This window comes from Pseudonaja textilis, chromosome 1 (genome assembly GCF_049901715.1).
Source record: "Pseudonaja textilis isolate UNSWEBS1 chromosome 1, rPseTex1.2, whole genome shotgun sequence".
Lineage (NCBI taxonomy): Eukaryota > Metazoa > Chordata > Lepidosauria > Squamata > Elapidae > Pseudonaja > Pseudonaja textilis.
Genome location: NC_141990.1, coordinates 53,177,696 through 53,201,244, shown reverse-complemented (window position 1 = coordinate 53,201,244; position 23,549 = coordinate 53,177,696). Strand labels below are relative to the sequence as shown.

General features: G+C 35.8%; 1 protein-coding gene across 6 annotated transcripts in view; it reads right to left on the bottom strand.

The window, feature by feature from the left end:
* The window catches only part of CAPN14 (calpain 14), a 52,390-nt gene extending 29,302 nt beyond the window's left edge, over positions 1-23,088 (bottom strand). For 3 of the 6 annotated variants that reach the window (XM_087934576.1, XM_087934601.1, XM_087934605.1), the window contains exons 1-9: positions 17,744-17,804; positions 9,832-10,168; positions 7,393-7,462; positions 6,483-6,604; positions 5,699-5,835; positions 5,411-5,585; positions 4,561-4,626; positions 1,877-1,962; positions 411-485 (exon numbers count right to left, since the gene is read on the bottom strand). In XM_087934576.1, the coding sequence (XP_087790702.1) occupies positions 411-485; positions 1,877-1,962; positions 4,561-4,626; positions 5,411-5,585; positions 5,699-5,835; positions 6,483-6,604; positions 7,393-7,462; positions 9,832-10,080 (980 nt within the window). In that variant the 5' untranslated portion in view covers positions 10,081-10,168; positions 17,744-17,804. The other 3 variants (XM_087934582.1, XM_087934596.1, XM_087934589.1) reach the window with 3 other exon arrangements.
* Positions 23,089-23,549: the final 461 nt, after the last annotated feature.

Below are 23,549 nucleotides of genomic sequence, written 5' to 3'. Positions count from 1 at the left end.
GTCAAATATTCATATTCTTTCTGACTACTCAAAATTTGATACATATTCACCAAATATCTGATTATTTTTTATTTGTTACCTCATTGATATTTTAATATGATAATGATACACTAGCTCTATAGCTATATATTGAATATTAAAAATTTGATATATTCTTCTGGCACATAATTTATTTTACTATTTCTGATTGCTAGAATGAAGGGGTATCCTGGACTGAGTAAACCTGTGCAAAGATTTGATGGTTCAGCTGGAAAGTGATTTAAGTGAAGCACATCATTGAAGAAAGTGTGTGATATTCACCCCATGAGAGGTGGAGCAACATTCCTATAGTCTGATACCCATTCCCTTTTTTATCTTTCCCTGCTTCAGCCCCACCACTTCTATTCTATTTTATTATTTCATGAAAATACCAGAATTCTCCATCATCGGAATTCCTTCGTAGCAAAATCTTCTCTTTGGGGCTGAGCAGCTCCCATTTTCCAGAGCTAAAGTAAAAAGAAAAAAAGATGATTGTAAAACAGAACTCACTCAGCTTTGATGCACTAAGAATTACAGATTCAGTGAAGGTCTGAACTCTCAGGCAACAGATTCAGTTCAGAACAATCTTCTGCTGAATTACAGCTTTCTCTGGACACCCGAAATTTACCTATTCACATTTCTCCAGCCCTAAATGAATGGGTCATGTTTATTTACCTGATGTTTAATTGGAAAATTGCATTGCAAAATTCAGAGGAAATTGAATTTTCAGATAATACCTGAAATTTGGTTGATTTGTTACAGGGAGTCCCCACTTACCGATGGTAATTGGGACCAGCAACTTTATTATTAAATAATGTGATTATAAGGCATGAGATCACGGAACCATGCCCCAGTTGCTCTTGTTAGGCAAATCCAATATCCCGTGGTAATGTGATTGCCATTTGCAATCTCCTGCCAACGTCCCCATTTACTTTGCTTGTTAGAAACCAGCAGTGAAGGTCACAGATAGTGATCATGTGACCATGGAACACAGTGATGTCATAATTGTGAGCTAATCACTGGCCACCTAAATCTCAATCACATGACCGCAGGGACATTCCATCATAGCTACAACTATAAGTCATTCAGCACTTCATACAGTTGTTGAATGTACGGATGTCAAACAAAGACTACCTGTAATTTAAAAATGCAAAATGCATGAACACTTATTAAATTCAATGTTTTTCCCTTTTTTATCCTGGTTAATCCTCAGAATATTTTTGCATATAAAGAGCTTTAGAGAATGTTTTAAGGAGAAATCAGTTGATTTACTATATAAATTTACTTTCTACAGATTCCTTACATATATTATTGTTAACATACAGGTTTATTTTTATATAATTAGTGCATTCACATTCTGTTAAACTACAGATAAATTTATTTATTTACTAAACTTATAACTTTAAATCAACAAATAAATAGTACAACTTAAAATCAGTGCTATCAAGGAAATGTTTATCAAAACTTTAGCAAAAAAAGATTCACTTCCTATGGATTTTCTCAGCCCCCATCATAACTGTGTAATGCTGATATTCTCATTTTTGATCAAGACAAGTTTAAAAGTCTCCAATTAATTAGAGCTATTGGTGTTCCTAATAAACAAATAGCAGTGCTGAGATTTTAATCTGTCTTGAGTGAAACCAGGGAAAGTTATAAAGTTTCTTTTTCTGCACCACCATGTTTTATTTTCTGGTCTTTGGTGCAATGTGTTTACAGTTCACCCAAGTTCAGATGATCTTTCAGAACAGTTCAGTATTGCGTTCTAACTGATGACCTTGTCTGTATTAATCTCTACCTGCGGGTGGCATTGAGATTGCATCCATCTGAAGTGTCACTTTGTTTTGCTGTAAGGACTCACCTGTCACTCCAATCCCCTTTCCATTCAACTTTTCCCCAGGGATTTCTTAGCCTTACTAAATTTTCAGGTCCATGTTTGCATGTCACCTTTGGGAAACAATAACAGATTGCTACAGTAAGAATTATTCTTCAACTTTCCTTTGCTTTGGGTAACTATAACTTTCTAAGTAAGATACAAGATATCAGTATGGGTCTAGCAAATACTGAGTAACTTGATCCATAAATATTTCTAAGGGCATTTAGGTTCCATAAGACCAATAGCACATTCTGCCAGGATTTGATCCATCAGTAAATAGTTTGCCATTTGCCAAACGAAGCCAAATGGGCAGGTGATGAGCTGGAGAACTGGGAAGAAGGCTATGACTCTTAGATTATCCAAGATGGTAATCTATATTAGAAGGGTCGCCCTGTCTAAAATACAAAGATAAAGAACCAAGTTATGAGGAATCTGCAGTTCCCCATCAACATTCGACATCTGAACTGCAGACTGCAGAAATAAATAATCTAATTCTAGTCTTCTTTACCAGTGAGATGTATTTGTAGTGTCCATTATTCAGCATACTGAATCAGCAACTAACCACATGAGCTGAGTTCACATACCACACTAGGTTAAAAAGTGGTTGGCTGGCTTGCATTCAGTATGCAAAGTGTAAACTAGATATAGTGCAGGAGCTCAGTATTTTGGCCATGTGATTTGTAAAAGAAAACACTAAACCCCTCCATTTCCCACTGTCCTCATTTTAGCAATACAAAATTTGTTTGGCTTAGCTTAGCTACTGTCAGCAGAGCTCATGCATCAGTTACTGCTTTTGATTTACACAAGAGACTAGCTATTGCTCTTCTGCCTTTTATTCATGCCATTAAAGGGAATATGATAAAGCAGCTCCTTAGCTGCCTCTGTGCCTTCACAGGTTTTGCAAAATATCATTCATAGCTTTGGTCTATATGTGACAGCCCTACAAAGGTTTTTGTCCTTCCCCAGCCCCTTCCTCATTACTGTGAATTTTCAATCAGTTAAAATTGAAGTTAGTGATTCTAAGTCTACCTGAGGGATTCAGCTTATGAATAAATTGGTTGAGGTTGGTCTAAGAAAAATGCAGGTTTTAGCCTAGTGTTTTCTGCTTTGCTGTAGTCCAGGAGTGTCAAACTCGCAGCATCACAATGGCATCACGTGACGTATCGGGACTTTTTTCCCCTTTGCTAAACTGGGCAGGGGCATGGCCAGCACATATTTTTTTTATTTATTTAATTTATTTGATTTGTCAATTGCTTACAAGGTAATAGATATAAGTATAAACATGAGTAAAAATACAGGAAATTGGTACAAATAAATGAGTTTGACAGCCCTGCCCTAGTCCTTTCCCTACTACAGGTGCAGTTCCTAAAGGGCCCCCATACTTGTGTTTCCAAAAGGCCATTGAGGTAGATCAGGACTTGATATCATGGTAGCTGATCTTGAATTGTATAAGGCCAATATTACAAGTAGAGGTTTCAGTGACCAACTTCTATCTGCCATCATTAGTAGCACCACAAAGTTTGATGAGTTTGATGAAGCTAAGTTTCAATAGCCCAACTAAAGATTTTAATGAGCCAATTTTTATTTATTTCTTTGTTTATATCTTATCTTTAATGTTTTTACAAATAACTCAAGGTGGCAAACATATCCAACATATCTTCTTCCTATTTTCCCCTCAGGTACAATCCTGTGAGGTGGGTTGGGGAGAGAGAAAGAGAGAGAGAGAGAGAGAGAGAGAGAGAGAGAGAGAGAGAGAGAGAGATTGGCCATAAGGGCTTGAACTCAGTTCCATGGTTTCTAGCCTCATGCTTAACCACTAGCTCAAATTTTTATGGTCCATTTGCAGAGACTGTGGTTTAAATTATCTGGTTCACAGCTTAACCAAAATCATGGCTTACTGAAAAATACAAAATTAGCTGGATTCATGCAGCAAACCACATCATGGTGTAGCACAATATGTGTATTTAGCAAATGATTTTTGCTTTTCTGAGCCTTATAGATATACCCATTTCTTCTAGTCAAGAATAACTTGGGAATTTAAAGAAAAGAAGAATGAATGAAATTATAAGGCCTGATAGCCTCCACATTGTTCTATTGTTCTATTGTGCTCCCTAAGAATCTTTTCTGTCTTTAGCTGCTGAACATCAGCTTCAGAATTGTTCTTCATTTTGAGGTAGAAAATGTACACCAAAAGCATCAAAGTATAAGTTCTTAAACTGGCATAATAACATTGTTTTTAAAAAGCTCCACTAAACTCTTCCTTGAAGCTTAAGAAAAATCAGAACAAAAAGTACTGACATCACCTGTCTCAACATGGCCTTCCCACTTGCCTTAGTGTCCCAACTACAATGTCCCTTGGCATACAAAAAAATATTAAATCTGGCCTTCAGTCACCAAAAGGTTGTCTAATCCTGGGTTATAGTAAATTAAACAACAACAGATAACCAGAAATACAAAATGAAAGCCAGAAAATCAAATAGTCAGGTGTGAGTCAATAAAGGTATGCCATATTTTGAAAATGATGAACTGCTGGCTTCATTCACTGCTTTAAAATGTTAAACACACAGCTTATTTCTAAATGTTATCCTTGACATGTTAAGATAGAAGGTAATAATATAAACCCATTACGGAAACCATGTTCGGAATGATCAAAGCAAGTGCGCACTTACCTTTCGAATGCCAGTCACAGCATAGGCATGACCAGACACCAAGCCATTCTCTAACACCCTTGTTGGCTGCAGGAAAAACAAAATCAATCTATTTAACCATGCAATGAACTATTTTCTTCAAGCCTAGTGGAACCAATACAGTCTGCTTTTAAGAGAAAAAAAACTGGCAGTTGGTTCATTGTGAATTCTTGTAAGCAGTTTGAGCTAAACTCCTCTCTAAACTTTCTGCAAGCTATTGTGAAGTTATGGGGATGATTCAGCTGCTGGATTAAAAAAATGTTCAGTTTAGAAAAATAAAAACATTGCTGAGGTGCAGCATAAATTGAGCTTTAAAAGAACAGTGCAGAAAAAGGACAAATAGCCACAATATCTTTTCTCTTCATGTGTGAAATCATCAAAATCTGATTAGTAGGAAATTAAAAATATTTAAATAAATTACGTATTTGCATAGAATGCAATACAATTTATATAACTCCTTCCAAAATGTTTCTCAGATAGATGGGGCAATACAAGAGATACTCTTAAATGACAAATAATTTATGTCTTTCATTAATGCAAGTGTTTTAGGTTTTTTTTTAAAAAAAACACCAAAGTTGTTATACAGTGATTCATATTAACCTTATTCTTTTTATATATACTGTTTTTTAAGGGGCATTTGCACTCTTAAAAGAAGGCACCAAAATTTTTGTTTTTCATTTCCTTTATTAGAATAATCTCTTTTATCACATAATGCTCTTTGTTGGGCAGCTAATAGGAGAAATGTCTCACTTACTTCAATAAATGACATACAAGGAACTGTGGGACAAAAATTGTTAATAATAATGTGAGAGAAAGGAAAGAAAGTTCTTACCCCTGCATGAGTCTGGCACCCCATGAGCGAGCTGCTGTAGGTTGCTCTTGTCAAGATGTCCCAGAGATCAGGTGGTGCATCAGTCAACTTTATTGTCCTATTAACTCCCCCTGTGAAATCTACCAGAGCTTCTGACACTTGCCCAATCTGTAGATCTTCATAAGAACCACATATCCTGCCAAGAGAGTTTTGCCAGGTATTTTTTTAAATGGATGTTAGATTATTATAACTATAGATTTTAAATAGACTGAATAAGATCCACGACAGAATGCTAGGGAAATCACATACTTGGCATAAGCTTTTTCCAAAAGAGCTCCCCAGAATAGGTTCTTATAAACAGAAGAGAGAAAAACAAGCTGACCGGCTTCATTTACTGGTAGTCGATCATCTACTACAACATCAACCCATTCTCCAAAATGCCAGACCTGTAAAAGGAAAGGAACACACAATGATCATGTTCCTATTTCAAAGACAGAGGAAGACCATTATCTAATCCTGCTCATTGATGATCAAACAATAACTGTAGGAAAGTATAAGTGAACTTTTTGCAACAGTAATATGATAATAATCAGAAGAATAAGAAGCTGGATCTCCAGGGTCTGAAGTGACAAGAAGAAGAATGCATTTCATAGAATTAAAAGCACTTCAGATGAAAAGGCGTTTCTTGCTTGGAAAAGTGAAGTATCCAGGCTTCTTAATCTTTTTGATTTTTTTCACAGGATTATGTGGCCATTTTCCTCCTCGCAATAATAATCCTAATCACAATAATCTCACATGCATCATTGTGCAAATGACACACGTATAATGTAATCTGCCTCTACTATTTCGCATGACTAATATAAAGCACAGGTACATAAATCATGTCATTCACGCAATGACATCATGACACATATTTTTCCTCTATTTTATTATTCCCTTGTGCAAAGGCCCATATCAATGGCACTATGTTGGGGAAGGCTAATTCATATATATATTGACAGAATTGTCTGAATTATTCATTACATTTACAGAAATCTAACATTTTTATCATTAAAATGTTTCATCAGATAGCTGCACTGGGGATTATGCTCACCTTGAAATGAAATATTCCAGCATATTTCTTCCTCTCAAAGCTCTGGTTTTGTGGTACCACATTGAACAAAATGTCTTCATGAAATGTTAAAGCTTCCACCGCAGCCAAAAACCAGCAGTTCTCTGTGCCAAAATCATAAAAGAAAACAGAAGGTGAACTACAAACTGTTTGTTCGCCCTTATTTCAGGCACTAAATAGAAGGCAATACATATTCAGGTTTCTATTACTTTTCTAATTAACCAGGAACTGACTAATAGAGACCAGATGTAAGTTTGTGCCTTATTATGTAGAATGCATTTCATCTTCAGTAGTAAATTTGCAACTAAAACTTAGGGTAGAAAGCAGACCTTTTATATTTGCAGTGCAGTTTTATTTGTTTATTCAGTGTATATATCTGTCCATTTCACATTTGTGACTCTGGGCTGCTCACATAATTAAGTTACAAAGATTTTCTTTAGAAATGGCATTTTTGTTCCATTCGCATATCTTTATGGTTGTGTAGTTGATTTCATATTTTGATTTTTGTGCATTATTATTGCTGAAGAAATCTCAAATGGGTAGCAAAATGTCCTTTACTTAAATTGGAGCTGTTGGTTTTAATATGCCTTATTTCAACTCAGAAGCTTCCATGAAAGTGTATTCTTCTTCACTGGCTAACTTTCCTGAAAATTTCATCTAAAAACATCTAGCCATTTAAGCTTATACTGCATATATGCTAAATAAGTAGAGGCAGAATTCTGATAATCCTACATAGATCAATTTGGAGCAACCTATCTTCTGCCAGAGATTCCAGATTAGCATGGGCTTTTTCCAGAGCTATAGCTCTTGAAATGGATCTGGTAGACTAAGTCAATCTTGACATATTCTAAATATTCATACAAATGATATTTTCTCTTGCAATATTTCTTACCTATCAGTCCTTGACATAGAGCAAGCCTTTTTTTGTTAGTAGAATAAAAGATGGGATTCTTGTGCAGCTCCTGTAATATATAGGCATATATATAATCCACTTTAAACCCACACAAGCCTATGTCCATACAATGCCTTATTGTATAAATACATTTATAATATTTTAAGCATCTTTGTTTTGCTATTATATGAAACATGTTGGAACTCAAGAAAGAAGTGTAGCATAGGAAATTTGTAATCTACCATATAACGAAGGATCAGCCTAAAAACAAATAAGTGCTTCCTGCCAGCAATATAATATGTGATTTGAGGCCAGTCCCAAGAAATCAGAATAGTCCTGACCAAGTGGCTGTTTTCATTTCTGAGTTGAATAAGTCAAAACCTTAAATACAATGGAATTTGGTAGTGATGAATATTTAAATAAGACCTAGAATATCAAAACAAGACCTAGAAATTGTGATGAGACAAACTTTTCTTAGGAATCAATGTTAACAGAATGTATTTGTCATGTAATCATAAATTTGCAGCCTGTTCATTCTTTCAAGGATAAAGTGGATATATTTTAACATAATACATCTTTTGTTGATACAGTGTTTATCCCCCGAGCTTTCATAATCAGATAATTGCATTCTTAGTTTCCCTGGAAATATTGAAACTAGTATTATTCTTGTGAGGAAAAAATGATGATCCACTCAAAACCGCTTTTATACACCCAAGAATAATATACCTATCAACAAGGAAATATCAAGCCAAAATCCAAAGTCAAATAAAACCAAAAATACCAGGCAATTTCAGGAAGCTTGGCATTCAGACAAGTCAGCCATCAATAGATACATATTGTAGATATAAGCCACCCTTACACATCATTCAAAAGACATAATGAAAAAGCTAAGTAGGAAAGAAAAAAAGCAAAAAATGTCCCCACCAACCGCCTACAACTAGATAAAGAGGGATTAACACAAGAAAAACAAAAAAATGTCTTAATCAAACTACCAAGTAGAGAACCATTCTCCCACCCACACTGGCAAGGCAAGCTACTGCATATAAACAGGGAGCAAACCCCTCATCCCAAGGGTCTTCAAACTTGGCAAATTTAAGACTTGTGGACTTCAACTCCCAGAATTCCTGAGTTCACATGACTGGAGGAGGAATTCTGGGAGTTGAAGTCCACAAGTCTTAAAGATGTCAAGTTTGAAGACCTCTGCCTCATTTACTTCCACCGATGATTATAGTCACTTAGTCAAATCTGCAACCAAACAATCAAACTGAGGGAGCACCAAGGACTCCACAGTTCAACCCTGAGCTACAAATATTCTCTTCTATTGAAATATTATCAAAGATAATATTATTAAACACCACTAGATTGCAACTTCATGATATTGGGGTGGGGGGGAACAATTATGAAGGGAATGGAAGCAAGGGCAACCTAGCCTAAGCAGTAATAAAAAAAATGGCCACTGAAGAATGTAAGGAACATGAACTTCTAGAGATGAGAATGGTTCGTTGAGTTAACAGCCCATTGGTGAATCAACTGCAAGTTGTTGTTTTTTACAAAAAATGGGGGAAAGGGCATTGCTACTATAATCAGCAGAGCAATCAGCCACTGGAGAGGAGAGGTTCAGTTAGAGCAGTCAGTTAGAGATGGCTTAAGAACAGAAGACAGTGCCAGAGATATCCTTTCTGAAGGACTTAAGAAGGCTTACATTAAAAAAAATAGCATTTTTGAATTGATGCTGGAAAACACAAGAGCAGGATATATTTGCAATGGGCTGGGAATAGCAGGCACAATATAACTTCCATTCCTGCATTCAGAAACCTGGTACAGAGTCTCTGGTACAGGCAAGGGGTTGAGTAGAAAGTACAGATCTACCCTGACTGTGCTTCTCTGAAGTCTGCCGTTAATAACTTCCTCATTATCTGATCTTCTTTTTAAAACCAGATCATCTGACCTTGAACTTGGGATCTGTGAATTGCAAAGTATGTGTTATACCTCCACAGTTATGACCAAAATTGATCAGAATAAGTATGATGTGCCAGACTTTAAGCAGGTCATGACATAACTAACACAATTGTACAACTTTTTTTTGTGGTGGTAATTAAGCAAACACCATGGTTGTTAAACAAACCCATTGTTCACAATGGATGGTTTTTATTAGAAACTGAAAGTAAACACTGGTTTCCGGCAAAAAAAGTTAATTACAGTCACAAAACATGAGATGCTGCATACAGCCACAAACGCAGGTTGGTTGCTGAGCACCCAAAATGCGATCGTGTGACCATGGGTAGGTGTTGGATCCAGGTCATAACTGTCTTTTGGGAAGTCATTAAGCAAAGACTATCTTTGCAAAAGAGGCCCTGCATACCATCTAAGATTTCAGAAAACCATTTTCTTTTCTTTCTTTTAATAAAATGTCCCTGTAATACAAATTGCATCACTTACATGTGGTCTCTTCCACTGTATCTTTTGGGGCAGTTTCTGGAGCAATGGTCCTGTGCCTATGGATCTCACATCTGCTGGGAAGGTCAGGTCTTCAAACAAACACCCTTTCTTCAAGCACTCTGCCAGCAAACTGTGATAGTTCTGTTGACTAAGCTTATTGGGCTCAGCGAAGCTTTTTGTCTTCGAGGGCCACCATTGTTGTCGCTTCCTCTTCTGTTGGCGTATGCAAAGCAGCTGCCGAAAAGGCATAACTGTATTAAACAGTGTCGATCTCAATCTGTGTAGTGGTTATAACTCCCTTTTTCCAAAGCTAGATGTTCTTCAATCCAAATTAGTCCTGTTTGGAAAGATACCATAAAAGGTCAACAAGTAAATAAGTAAATAAGCAAGCAAGTTCACTCACTCTTACTCTATGCCTCTTTATAGGCAATTAAAACATTGTGAGATACATCATATTAAGGAATAAATGGGTTAATTTTTCAACATCACATTTTAAAAAGCAAACAAAGAATCATCTACAACCTAAGTTTCTGGGAGGGAAAGTGCAATTCAAAAGAGAAAAGAGATAGCATACACATTAAAAACAAATAAAGAATGTTGGTCTGTGCTGTAGAAAGTCTTTTTAATCAGGATTTCTAAAGAACACCTGACTGGTGTAGATGATGTCATATTTTGAAAAATGGTGCATATTATTATTAACTCTTCTTTGAAAATACACCAGAATTATACTTAAGTCAGTAAAATGATCTATACTAGCATATGTCCATGTAGGTCATGTGGATTTTGGAAACAGCTTTTACTGAATCAAAGGAAGGAAACAAGTTAAGCATATAATAAGCCACAGAAATTACAGGTCTATTAAACAAAAAATATATTTATTTTTCTTGAGCATTTCTATTTAAAACAGAAAAGGAAATATAGTTTTAGCAGCTTTGTACTTTGCAGCCAGAGTTTTAATGTTCAGCTCTGATTTCTGACTATACTAATCCTAACTCTTTTAAAACCAAACATTCCCCACCTCTAAAAAGTGTATTATGTACCTTCATATGGTCAATCAAAAATTCCACTTTATCCTCTTTATTAGATATCCTAATTATTATTTTGAAAATCCCCAGTGAGCTCCTCCTTCCAAGACTAAACATTAAACTTCTATACATGAAGATTTCATTTGGAGTGTTTATAATAGGGGGAAAATGTGGTTCTGAATTTGATAGTCATATCCTCGCTAAATGTTCTTAGAGCACTTAGAAAATTGCTAGATAAAATGGCCAGTCTCTGTGCTTAAGTATAGATATAATTGAGAGACGCTTTGTGCAGTGGTTAAGGCACAAGGCTAGAAACCAGAAGGTGGCGAGTTCTCCTCCTGCCTTAGGGATGAAACCAGTTGGGTGACTTTCGGCCAGTCATTCTCTCTCTGCTTCAGGAAGAAGGTTTCTGAAAGTCTTGCCAAGAAAGCTGCAGGGACAAGTCAATGTCCATAACAGGCAATGTTTTAAGATTAATTTAAAAGCAACAAAATATATATCAATAGTTCATTCAATATGCTATTATGCATCCTCCCTAAGCTTGTCAAAATAGGGGGGAAATGTTGGTTTGGGACCAAGGAAGGTCACGTAAAATTTCCATTCATCCAGTAATTCACTAGATTTTCATATCAACGATTTGCATGATTGTCCATACTTTTTGCAAAGAACAAGGGGGAGTGAGATTGCATGCCAGGATTTCCCTGCTTGACTGCACATTTGCTCATCCTATTCTTCACTGACTGCATGCATGGCATGATGTGCAGAGGTCACATGCATGGAGAATCAGTTCATCGTCACAGATAAACTGTTCTTAGACACAGTTCAGACATGTGTTTGCTTGCTTATACAGCTGCTCATTTCATATAATGAGAGGTCCTTGGTGCTCTCTGAAGTTGGTTGTCTTGTTGCAGACATTTCATTACCCATTACTGCACTGATTTGGGCAATGAAACATCTGCAAGAAAATAACCAAGCTCAGACAGCACCAAGGACCATTCATTTCAACCCTGAGCTTCAAATATTCTCCTTTATATGTTATAATCCTTGGCAAGTCACAAAACATGGATTAAAAACATCATGCAAAATAAATAAATAAAATTACAAAATCTCCCAGTTCCCTCAAAGCAAGCATTTCACCACCACCATACATCCCACTCAGTTGACTGGGCTCCAGCCTCACCCCTTCCAATGCTTGGGGAGGGTGAGGCTAGAGGGTGAAGAGCCAGCTCTTCAAGGCATTACAGACCATGAAAAGGGAAAGTGCCTGCCAGATTGCAAGAGGAAAGGTGTTCCACAGAGCAAGGACTTCTACAGAGAAGGTGTGCTCCCTGATCACACAAGATGACATCATTTAAGGGAAGAGATCTGAAGCATGACTACCGTATCTGACCTTGTGGCATGGGCAAATATCCAAAGGCAGAGGCCATCCCTCATATAATCTGGCCACTCAGGACTTTAAAAGTAACAACCAGCATTTGAATTGCACCTGGAAAGAAAGTGGAAGCTATTACAGTTTGTGCAGCAACAGTATAATAGGAGCAGATCATGGAGTGCCCAGAACTATGTGTACTGCTGCATTCTGGACTAGTAGTAATATTTAGATGGACTTCTAGTGCAACCCATATATACTCCAGGAAGCCAGGAAGTGACCAGGACATGAGTGACAATGGAAGCCAGGAAGTGACCAGGAAATGACCAGGAAGCCAGGAAGTGACTAGGACATGAGTGACAATGAGCAAATACTCCTGTTCCCAGAAAGGGTGTAACCAGCATGCAAGATGAATCTTTCCAAAGTCCCACAATTGAGCTATTTGGCCAAAGATTCAAACAGGTCATAACACTGATAGTAATACATATTAGTCAAAAGTCACTGGTGTATCCAATATTCTATGTTGCTGGTAGTGTAGGATGATGCAATTCCCTTTTTCGTTAGGTATAGCTACAAACATGTGTAGTAAGAATTGTATGGACTTATTTGTCATCTTTCATCTTAAAATGTTCTAGCAGCATCGGAAGCAAACAAAAACGTATAATTCCAAATAATAGAATAAAAAAATTGGAAGGGACCTTAGAGGTCTTCCAGTCCAAACTCTATACCATTTCAGAGAAATGGTTGTCCAATCTCTTCTTAAAAACCTTCAATATTGGAGAACCCACAACTTCTGAAGGCAAGCCATTAATGTCAGAGTATATTAATGAACTGGAATAGAGCATGGTAACAAGGTCAGCCATTGAACTGGAATAGAGCATGGTAACAAGGTCAGCCATTGAATAGGTATAGCAACTAAGTCAGCCAATGAGGACTGTTTAGAAACTGAAACGAGAAGTAGCCTGGGCGTGAAAATATATTAAGCTCTAAAGCTATGTTAAGCTCTGAGTCTGTCTATTGGAAATGAAACCGCTTCTCTCCTCTGCTGTGTGACTTGCTTGTTTGCTGAAAACTAGAGCTCAGCTCTGAACCTGTAACATGTCTGCTTCTATTTGAGTTTGCTCCATGTTGGAGAAATCTACAACTGGTATTATAAAAATTATTTGTGTTTATAAAGAAGTTAAATGAAGCCTCAGTCATCTGTGTTTACTTTTCTGGCACTGAATTTACGCTGCAATACTCTGAACAATTAATTGTTAAACTGTTAAGCACTGATTAATTGTTCTAACTATAAGAACATTTCTTCTTAATTCTATCTTGCTTCTCTCCTTAATTAGTTTTCATCCATTGCTTGTTGTCCTGCACTCAAGTTTCAAAGTTTTGCTCTGTTCTCACTGAGCAAGATTATCAGCCTGTATTTATTCCATTACACCTGCTTTTCTTTTTCTTTTCTTCTCCTTCCTCCATGCTTATAGAAGTGCCAGAAGGGCAGATCACTTTCTTGTCAGAAGTCTGCTTCCAGGGGATTTCTGAAGGCCTCATAAAATTGGAATCACTTTGTTATCTGCTCCAGGTAACAGATAACAGACAACAGATAATCAGAGTTGGAAGGGACCTTGTAGGTCATCTAGTTCAACCCCCCACCCAAGCGGGAGACCCTACACCATTTCTGACAAATGGCAGTCCAATATCTTCTTGAAAGTCTCAAGTGATGGTGCTCCCACAACTTCCAAGGGCAAGCTGTTCCATTGGTTGATTGTTCTCACTGTCAGAAAGTTTCTCCTTATTTCCAGGTTGAATCTCTCCTTGGTCAGTTTCCACCCATTATTCCTTGTCTGGCCTTCAGGCACTTTAGAAAATAGCTTGACCCCTTCTTCTCTGTGGCAGCCCCTCAAATATTGGAAGACCTCTATCATGTGTCCCCTGGTCCTTCTCTTTACTAGACTGGCCAAGCCCAGTTCTTGCAACCGTTCGTTGTGTGTTTTAGCCTCCAGTCCCCTAATCATCCTGGTTGCTCTTCTCTGTACTTTTTCTAGAGTTTCAACATCTTTTTTATAATGCGGTGAACAAAACTTGGATGCAGTACTCTAGGGGTGGTCTTACTAAGGCTTTATAGAGTGGTATTAGTATTAGTATATGTATTCACATAGATGTCAGATACATTCTGTAGGATAGATTTGTGTTAAGATTTCAATATGTTTAATGAATAAAACCAAAGGGATTTTTAAAAAAGAAATTGTGTCCCTTTTTTATAAAAAAAGAATAACTTTGAATTACATTATGAGAGAGCTAGATGGATGAATGATCTGAGAATATTTGCATTTGCAGAATATAGCCACTAATCAAAATAAACTGCTGTTTCATAATTTCTTTTTAAATATTATTGCAAAAATCAGCATTTATTTCAATATATGTAATAGAAATCTTAACTCAACGCCACAGTTAAGCTTCTTAGTAGGCAGATACAGATTAACAAGATTTATGGTGCTCCAACACTGAAAAAGAGTTAGAATTTCTTAAACTATAAAAATGCCACACAAGATATGTATTCTTGACAATTTGGAATGTAACTTTGCATTGAAAATATAAATATACGATGTTGTAAGAAACTATGCCAATTATTCAGAAAACTGTAAAAAGAATGGATTTTATAGTACTTGTCAAGAAACTAAATTTATTGAAATATATATTGGCAGATTCCCAGACCATGATCAAAAGTCAAACAATGGATTAACCCTATATTGTCAAAGCAATTGCCCTATGTTAAATCACAGTTAAAGTTCAAATATGGCTGCTAAGTGATTATATTACTATTTTTGTGGTCTGTCTGTCTGTCTATCATACATCTATTTGTCATTGAACAGAATAACACAGTTGGAATGGACCTTGGAGGCCTTCTAGTTGCTCAGGCAGAAACCCTATACCATTTCAAACAAATGGTTGTCCAATCTCTTCTTAAAAAGAGCACCTAGAACTTCTGGAGGCCAGTCGTTCCACTGATTAATTGTTCTAACTGTCAAGAAATTTCTCCTTAGTTCTAGGTTGCTTCTCTCATTGATTAGTTTTTTCAATGCTTCTTGTCTTACTTTCAGGTGCTTTGGAGAATAGGTTGACACCCTCGCTCCACAAATATTGGAACACTGCTATAATATAACCCCTAATCCTTCTTTTCATTAATCTAGCCATATCCAATTCTAGTAACCAGTCTTTATGTTTTAGCCTCCAGTCCCCTAATCATCTTTGTTGCTCTTTTCTGTACTCTTTCTAGAGTCTCGACATCTTTTTTACATCATGGTATCTAAAACTGGACACAGTGTTCCAAGTACGGTCTTACCAAGGAATTAATAGAGTGGTATTAACACTTTACATGATTCCATCCCGCTGTTAATGCAGCCTAGGACTCTCTTTACTTAAATATTTATTTGTCTCCATATTCCAATGATACTAGATGCTCACAATAAAAACATATAGTAAAGAAAAGCTTATATGCCTAAAAACTATCAATACTGTTCTATAAAAACAAATAAAATTTAAATCAGATAAAAATAAACCAATCCCCCACCAACAAGGTGATGAATGCATGGGTCATTGTCATTAAGTCCTCCTGTTTTAGAAAGAGCCAGAACTGTGGCAAAGGTTTCCCTGACCATAGGCTCCACCTATTATCGAAGCAGTAACCATTAGTCCAGGAAAATTCCCAAATTTCAGACCTTCTCTTTCCAGGGAAATAGGAATCCATTCAGAACCAACCCAAGAGCCAGCATGAAGTCAAATGGTTTTGACTTCCATTTTGCCAGAACTAATTCTAGGCTTCTCTGGTCTCAATCAGACCTAAATGCATAATAAGAACTACACTGTATCACCGGCTTGGCCTTTTGGTGGAAATACACAATTAGGTATGATCTGGATATGGATTAAACCCCCAGAAATTTAAGATAGATGTTAAAGCAGAGGTGAGATGCCAAATCCTAGAACACCAACCACAGGAATAGCAAGCAGCTCAACTGCTCCTCCCCTAGCACCACTGCCCAAAATGACATACTTGGGAAAATATGGATCTAGAACAGTAGAGCAGTATTTCCTAAAGTAGTATGATGTTACAGTCAGGGGTGAGTTTCTACCGGTTCTGTGCACCTCTATAGAACCAGTAGCTCTGAAGAGCAGCAGACATAGGCAGCAGCGAGGCACAGCTGCAGTTATAAAAGCAGGAAAAAAGGGCTTTTTGAAAGGCTGCTTCTCTGCATTCAGAGCTGCATTCAGTCATCAGTTTAATTTTAAAATTATAAAACTCATTGTCTACAACAAAATATTAGAAAAATGATGGAACAGAATAGAGAAAAGAACACTGCATTGTGCCTTAATTGTCAGGAATTATTAATTAAATCAGAATTAATAAATGGAGAGCATACAAATAAAATTGTTGGTTTGGTTTTAAACCAACAAAATTATGCACATTACATTTTTTAGTTCAAATCAGATCATGTCACTTGTAAAAATGATCAGATTTCTTTCAAAAATTAAAAAAACACCAACATTTCTATAAATAGGAACATTCATAAGACCATATAGTATTTCAGAACGTGTAGGATATATGGACCTACATTCTTAGAAGTTATTTTGGGAATGAAATCAGCTAAAAAGAGATCAGAGAAATAGGAAGAATAGTATAATTTTCCTTACTAGACCTTGGTGTTTCAAAACTCAGGATTTCTAGCAATGTACTAAATTATTGGTCTATTGAACGAAGTATGAAAAGCATTATCCATTACCAGATCTCAGAATTCCTGATAAATTTCTGCTGAAAATCACTTTCCTTCTAAATCTTTTTCCCATTTTAGAAAAAGTGATTTCAATGCAGTCTATAAATCTATATTTTTTGAAAAAAATGACAAATTGGTAGGGATATTTTTCACTGGGAAGAAAAGGTACAATGTTGTTTCTTCTCCAGTACTATTGCCTGACTCTGATCATAAGCCAACCAAGATTGTTTGCCAAATTTAAAGAGATAAAAGATGTAGTCAAGAATCTCCACCATTTTATAAAAGCAAAAAATGAGACAAGGAGTCGGTCACCAGGCTGGAAAAGTAATGAAGCCAATCCTGCCACGGGGGAAAATATATATTTCTACCACCTCAACATAGCACAATAGGGGACTTCAATTCCCATAGTTAAAGTTTGGTTTAACTGTAGTATAGTTAAAATTTAAAATTAAGGAAAATTAAGGGAAATTGATTGTAAATTTAAAAACCACTTCATTTAATTCACGATCCCTTTTATATTAAAACTTAGCTAGCAAAAACAATGAAGCTCTAACATTTTAACAGGCTGACTTTTGTCTATATCGTAGAAGACTTACCTTATCCAAATACCCTGTCTTGCCCAAAATAAAGTAATAAATCCTTGAAGAGAAGCTTTGGCAATGTTATGATCAATTTTGGGATGCTAGAACACTCTCTTATTTAAACAATTATGATATGCATGTACCATATTCTCCTATGTATGTAAGGCTAAGACCTACCTTACCAAGTTCAGGGAAGATACCTGATCAAAAGCTAGGTTCTGAGTGCGGGAAGTGTTGTAATAATAGAGGTTTTTGAAGTTTTGCTGGTCACATGTCTTACCTGAAAGGATTATCAGATCATCCAAAAAATGACACACACTTTGTGTACATACAAAAAGGCACTTCCTCCTCTGTTTTTTTAATATATAATTTTTATTAAAGCTTTTAAAAAGGAAGGTAAACAACTAAAACAACCTAATATAAAGTACAGGAGAAAAAAGAAAGCTAAAATGAGAATAAGGCAAAGAAGTAAAAGAAATTTTTTAAAAAAGGAAATAAAGGTACAAAGTGGCTTCTGATAGTCTTCGCAGCAGGTATAATTACACCATGATTCTCCTCTTTTTACTTCCTCCTCTGTTTATGGTTCTGTTTTTCCCTTCCAAATCGTGAGGCATAAACAGATGACGCTGTGGTCACACTCATGCCACTGGAATGTGTCTGTATTTTTAATAGGTCGCCAGCACACAAGATAAATTTTGGTTTTTGGGTGTGGGCAGGGGGGAGGGGAGGCAGAGTCTCACTACTTTTTTTCCAACATACTGAAAAAAAGACTCTATACAAACATGAACACAGTCACACACACAAGTATGAACGGGTGCCCAGAAATTAACCAACTGAAGAAAATGTGCTAAGAACAGTCAGGGGACAAAGTCTGTGAGCAATCTGCCAACTGAAATCTACCAATTGTATGAAGTGCATCTCGACTATTGCTGTAATTATATAAATTCCGGATAATATTTTTGAAGCACTTTTTATTGATTACCCATTTTTCTGTTATCCACAACTACAGGTGGAATGCCCTGAAGTTATTCCATGCCCTAAAGGTAAAGGTAAAAGTTTCCCCTGTCCAATTGTATCCAATGCTAGGCTCATCTCTGTTTTGGGTGGGAACCAGTATTGTCCAAAGACACTTCTGTAATCATGTGGCCAGCATGACTATATGCCGAAGTGCTTGAAATGATGTTACTTTCGCACCAAAGTAGAACCTATTTATCTACTCACATTTGCATGCTTTCAAACTATTAGGTTGCCAGGAGCTGGGGCAAGTAAAGGAGCTTACTCCATCATTTATTTATTTATTTATTTGATTTGTCAATCGCTTACAAAATAATAGGTATAAGTATATACATAGTTATGAATACATGAAATGGGTACACATAAGAAAAATAAAAGAAACAATAGGACAGGGACAATAGGCACGTTGGTGTGCTTATGCACTCCCCCTACAGACCTCTTAGGAAAGGGGTGAGGTCAATAGTAGACAATCTAAGGTTAAAGTTTTTGGGGTTTGGGGAAGAAACCACAGAGTCAGGTAGAGTATTCCAGACATTGACCACTCTGTTTGCTGAAGTCGTATTTCCTGCAATCAAGTTTGGTGCGGTTAACCTTGAGTTTGTATCTATTGTGTGCTCTTGTGTTGTTATGGTTGAAGCTGAAGGGTAAGTCATTGACAGGTAAGTCATTGCAATGTATGATTTTATATACCATACTTAGATCAGACCAAAGACAGCGCAATTCAAGGTTTTCTAGGTCTAGAATTTCAAGTCTGGTGGCATAAGGTATTCTGCAATGAGTAGAAGAGTGGAGAACTCTTCTTGTGAAATATTTCTGGACTTTCTCAACTGTGCTAATATCAGGTACGTAATGTGGGTTCCAGGCTGATGAGCTGTATTTGAATATTGGTCTAGCAAATGTTTTGTATGCTCTAGTTAGTAGTGTGATATTACCAGAGAAAAAGCTATGTAAGCTTTTTTAATAAAGCTATGTAAGCTTTATTAGGTTAACAACTCTTAATGCCTTTTTGGCTATGTAGTTACAGTGGGCTCTAGCACTTAGATCATTAGAATTGAGTATTTCAAGGTCCTTTACAGAGTTTGGATCATCAACAAAGTCTTGACTATTCAGCTTGTATTTTATTTTCTGATATTTTTTTTTGCCAATATGTAAGACAGAGCATTTACTTGTTGAGATTTGAAGTTGCCATTTGTTTGATCATTCTGATACATAGTCAAGATCTTTATATATATATATATATAAAGTTTTATTTGGGCTTTCACACACACAAAATACAAGTAAAATATCTTTTTTGAAAATAGCATGGTCCCGGGTTATACTTCTTTATCCAGACACAAACTCAATTTCATGCTCATTTTTGTGTTCTATTCCATATCTTATTACTATTTTGCATTTTCTATATAGTTTTTCCCCTCTTTTAATTTTCTCAACTTTGTTTTGATTATCTCATCTCAATTCAAATCATTATGTTTATACATTTGTCTGTCCTATTTCAATTTCATATTATCTTTTCTCATTAAACAAATTTTATCCTGTAGTTACTAATTGGAGTATGACACCTTTATATCTTAATTTTATCCATTCAACAAGAGTTCAATGTATACCTTAAGGTTATAACATTCAATATAATACATAATACATAACTTCCAGTCGAATTCTGCTTGGTACATTCTTAAAATACACACTATATTCTTTTAAAAAAGGATTATAAATATATGTAATTATAAACCCTCATTCCATTCCAATTCAGTTCTATCATTAATATTCATTAAAGTCTTAACATCTTTAACATTTCTTTTCAATTAAATATCATACTTCCTTGGGGACACGTATAATCTTTCCATAATTAATTTTTCCTCTATTTCTCTTCATTTATGTTTTATAAATCATTAAATATTCATTTTATTACATTTTTTATTAACAAACATTCCACTAAATTATGATAACTATTTTATCCATCATTTTGATCATACATTTTTTCATATTTTCTGAAATTATTTCTATTTCTAATATAACAATACTATCTTATGTACCTTTGCAGAATCCCTTTTTCAATTAGATTTTCACCCATTATCTCTAAATAGGCCCTGTTTCTCTATATCTTGTTTCTGTCCTTTATAACTTCTTTTCCTTTTTTTTCTTCCCTCTCTTCTTCTCCCTCCCCTTTTTACTACTTGGTCTCTCTACTTCTCTTCTGCATTTCCCTCTTCTGTTGCTTTCTAATTTTATACTTATTTTTCAAACTATTCTTTTTGGGGGTTGTTTTTCCAAATCTTAAACTTTTCATTCTCTTTCCCCCCTTTCCTTTTTCTTCCCCACATAAAATTACTTGTTCATTTAAGATGGCTTCTTCTTTGTCCCAATCTTCTTGTTCTGCAGTCTTTTCTTGTTGTTTCTCATAGTTCCAAATCTCCATTTCTAAGAATTGAAATACGAAGCCAAAAGAACCTCTCCCTTCTTGTGCATCTTCTTTGTACTTTTTAAGTTCCGTTTTCAGTTCTTCCAAAAGTGGTGCCATTTTAAACACTTTTAAACAACCACCCAATTGATTTTAGTCATTCAAATGCAGTAACCAAAAATCCAGAAGTCACCAAGTAATCCAAATACTCCCGAGCTGTTTCTTCTTACTTCTTTTTTCACTTTCTCTTCCTGAGGTTTTACAATTTTGTTGCCATTTTTCAGTTAAAATGTATCTTTTAGAAGTCTTGTTGAGATTTTACTGTAAATTCTTCAGCTTGCCTGAGACAATCCAAATTTTCTTTTAATAGTCTCCACAATATTTAATATCCTCAGAACAACATTTGGTTTGAGCAAGATGAAAAATGGGAGCCTGGTTGCCAACCTAAAATGATGAGCAAACCACTAGATCTTTTAGTGGCTTAGAGGACAAAATTATTAGGAAATAGCAATGAAGCTAATTATCCAAATTTCTGAAAAATAGTTTTAACAGTTACCCTCACTGGAGAAATATGATGAAATTATGTCCCCTGTTTTGAAAACTCATTTTGGTTACTTTGATCAAGAATGCAAAGGACCACCTGACATTTTATGATCTGGCCAACCACTGAGTATTTCTTTTGACATTCCTAAACACCCTGTCATCTCTCATCTTTGAAATGAGATGAGAGAATTTGAAGAATTTATTTGGCTTAATATTTCAGCTTGCTTTTTCTGGGCTTTAATTAGCTTTCAAATGTGTTTGATTTCTATATTATGTATACATATTCACAATGAATTGCAGTGAGGCAAGACTTCACTCAGTCATCTAAAGCCTATCTTTTCTGAATATAAATAGCATCACAGCTATTGCCTTTCAAGGAATTTCATATATTAAAGAAGACAAGTCAATAATTCAGTATGTGTCCTTTCTAAAAGTCACATATACATCTCATTTTCATGGAGCTTTACAATCAGCCATGGCCACCTGTCATAAGAATAAACTCCACTGATGAATGAATGCTTCTTCCTCCTCACAGCCCAGCCCATCCCAGCCCACATCTGTCTCCTTTCTGTCTTTCTTTCCATTCCCACATCTGTTCCCAGATCATTGGGGACTTTCAGCACAGATTTGAACATTCCAGAACAAGAGGGCAGATCCTCTTAGCTGAAGTCTATTGATATATCCATGGACCAAAAAAACCCCCTGGATTTTATTAGCTATTCCACATTTCTGAATGTTTTCCAAATTATTCATTATATATTATTTTATTGAATTTTCTTTTAAAGAAAAGGAATATAAAAACTAATCCACATTAAAAGAAAGAAATTATAAAAGAAAGAAATCAAAGAAATCAAAGAGGAAGCTAAAAGTGCAGAAAAGGAAAAAGTAAAAAAAAATACAAAAGAAAGAAAAAACTTACAAAAACTTTAGAATTTATGAGAACGATCATAAATATACCTACTATTCTATTATTTCAACATAACTTTCTTCTTTCTATAATCTATCCTGGCCAGTCATTAAAAATCATAAAACCTAACCTCATATTTTTCTGTTTCACAGAAAAAGTCTAAGGGGTTTCTACTCAGCAATAGATAAAGATGTTGTGTTTTCTCTTATCAATAAAATCAATTTAACCATCTTGGCCAGTTCTATCATCCTAAGCAACCATTCCTCCATTGTGGTAGCACTGAATCTTTCCATTTTTATGCATACAAATAATCTATCTGCAGTCATCATCCACAAAAACAAAGTTCCATGCTTTTTTTCTGTTTGTCCGTCAACCCCAAAAGAAAATCCAATTGTCATGTTGATGAAGCAGTCTGTATGTTGTCACAGGTAAAGCAGAAAACATGTGCAATCTTTTCATAAGAAAGAATTAATATGTTAGAAGGCATTCAAGACTAAAGCAAAATCTTAACTAAATAACATGTAATGGAAGCATGGCAGAGAAACTTACTGTACTTTTACGCCTAAGGTGGATCAGAGTTATCCTTGTTTTATGCTCCAGGCTTGGCATCTCAGTCAGCTTACTAAAAAAGTTCTCAAAAGCAGGAGTGTTCAGAGCTACAAAGGTGAACTATGGACTTAGCCATCTGTGACAACTTGTTTTCCCTTTGCTTAAAGGTAAAGGTAAGGGTAAAGGTTCCCCTCGCACATACATGCTAGTTGTTTCTGGCTCTAGGGGCGGTGCTCATCTCTGTTACAAAGCTGAAGACCCAGCGCTGTCCGAAGACGTCTCCGTGGTCATATGGCTGGCATGACTAAATGCCAAAGGTGCATGGAACTCTGTTACCTTACCACCAAACTGGTCCCTATTTTTTAATCTATTATTCTTTGCTTAGGGGAACCTATTTAAACTGCTTTTCCACCCAAGACCCAATTGTGATCACCCAATTGTGATCATTATCCCTTTTAACTGCTTGAAAACTGTTGTTTGTTTGTGTGTGTGAGTATGTGTGTATTTCTATTGTTAATCATTTGGAAAGCTGCCTTCAGTGAATAATCAACACCTTTATTGATCCAATAAAG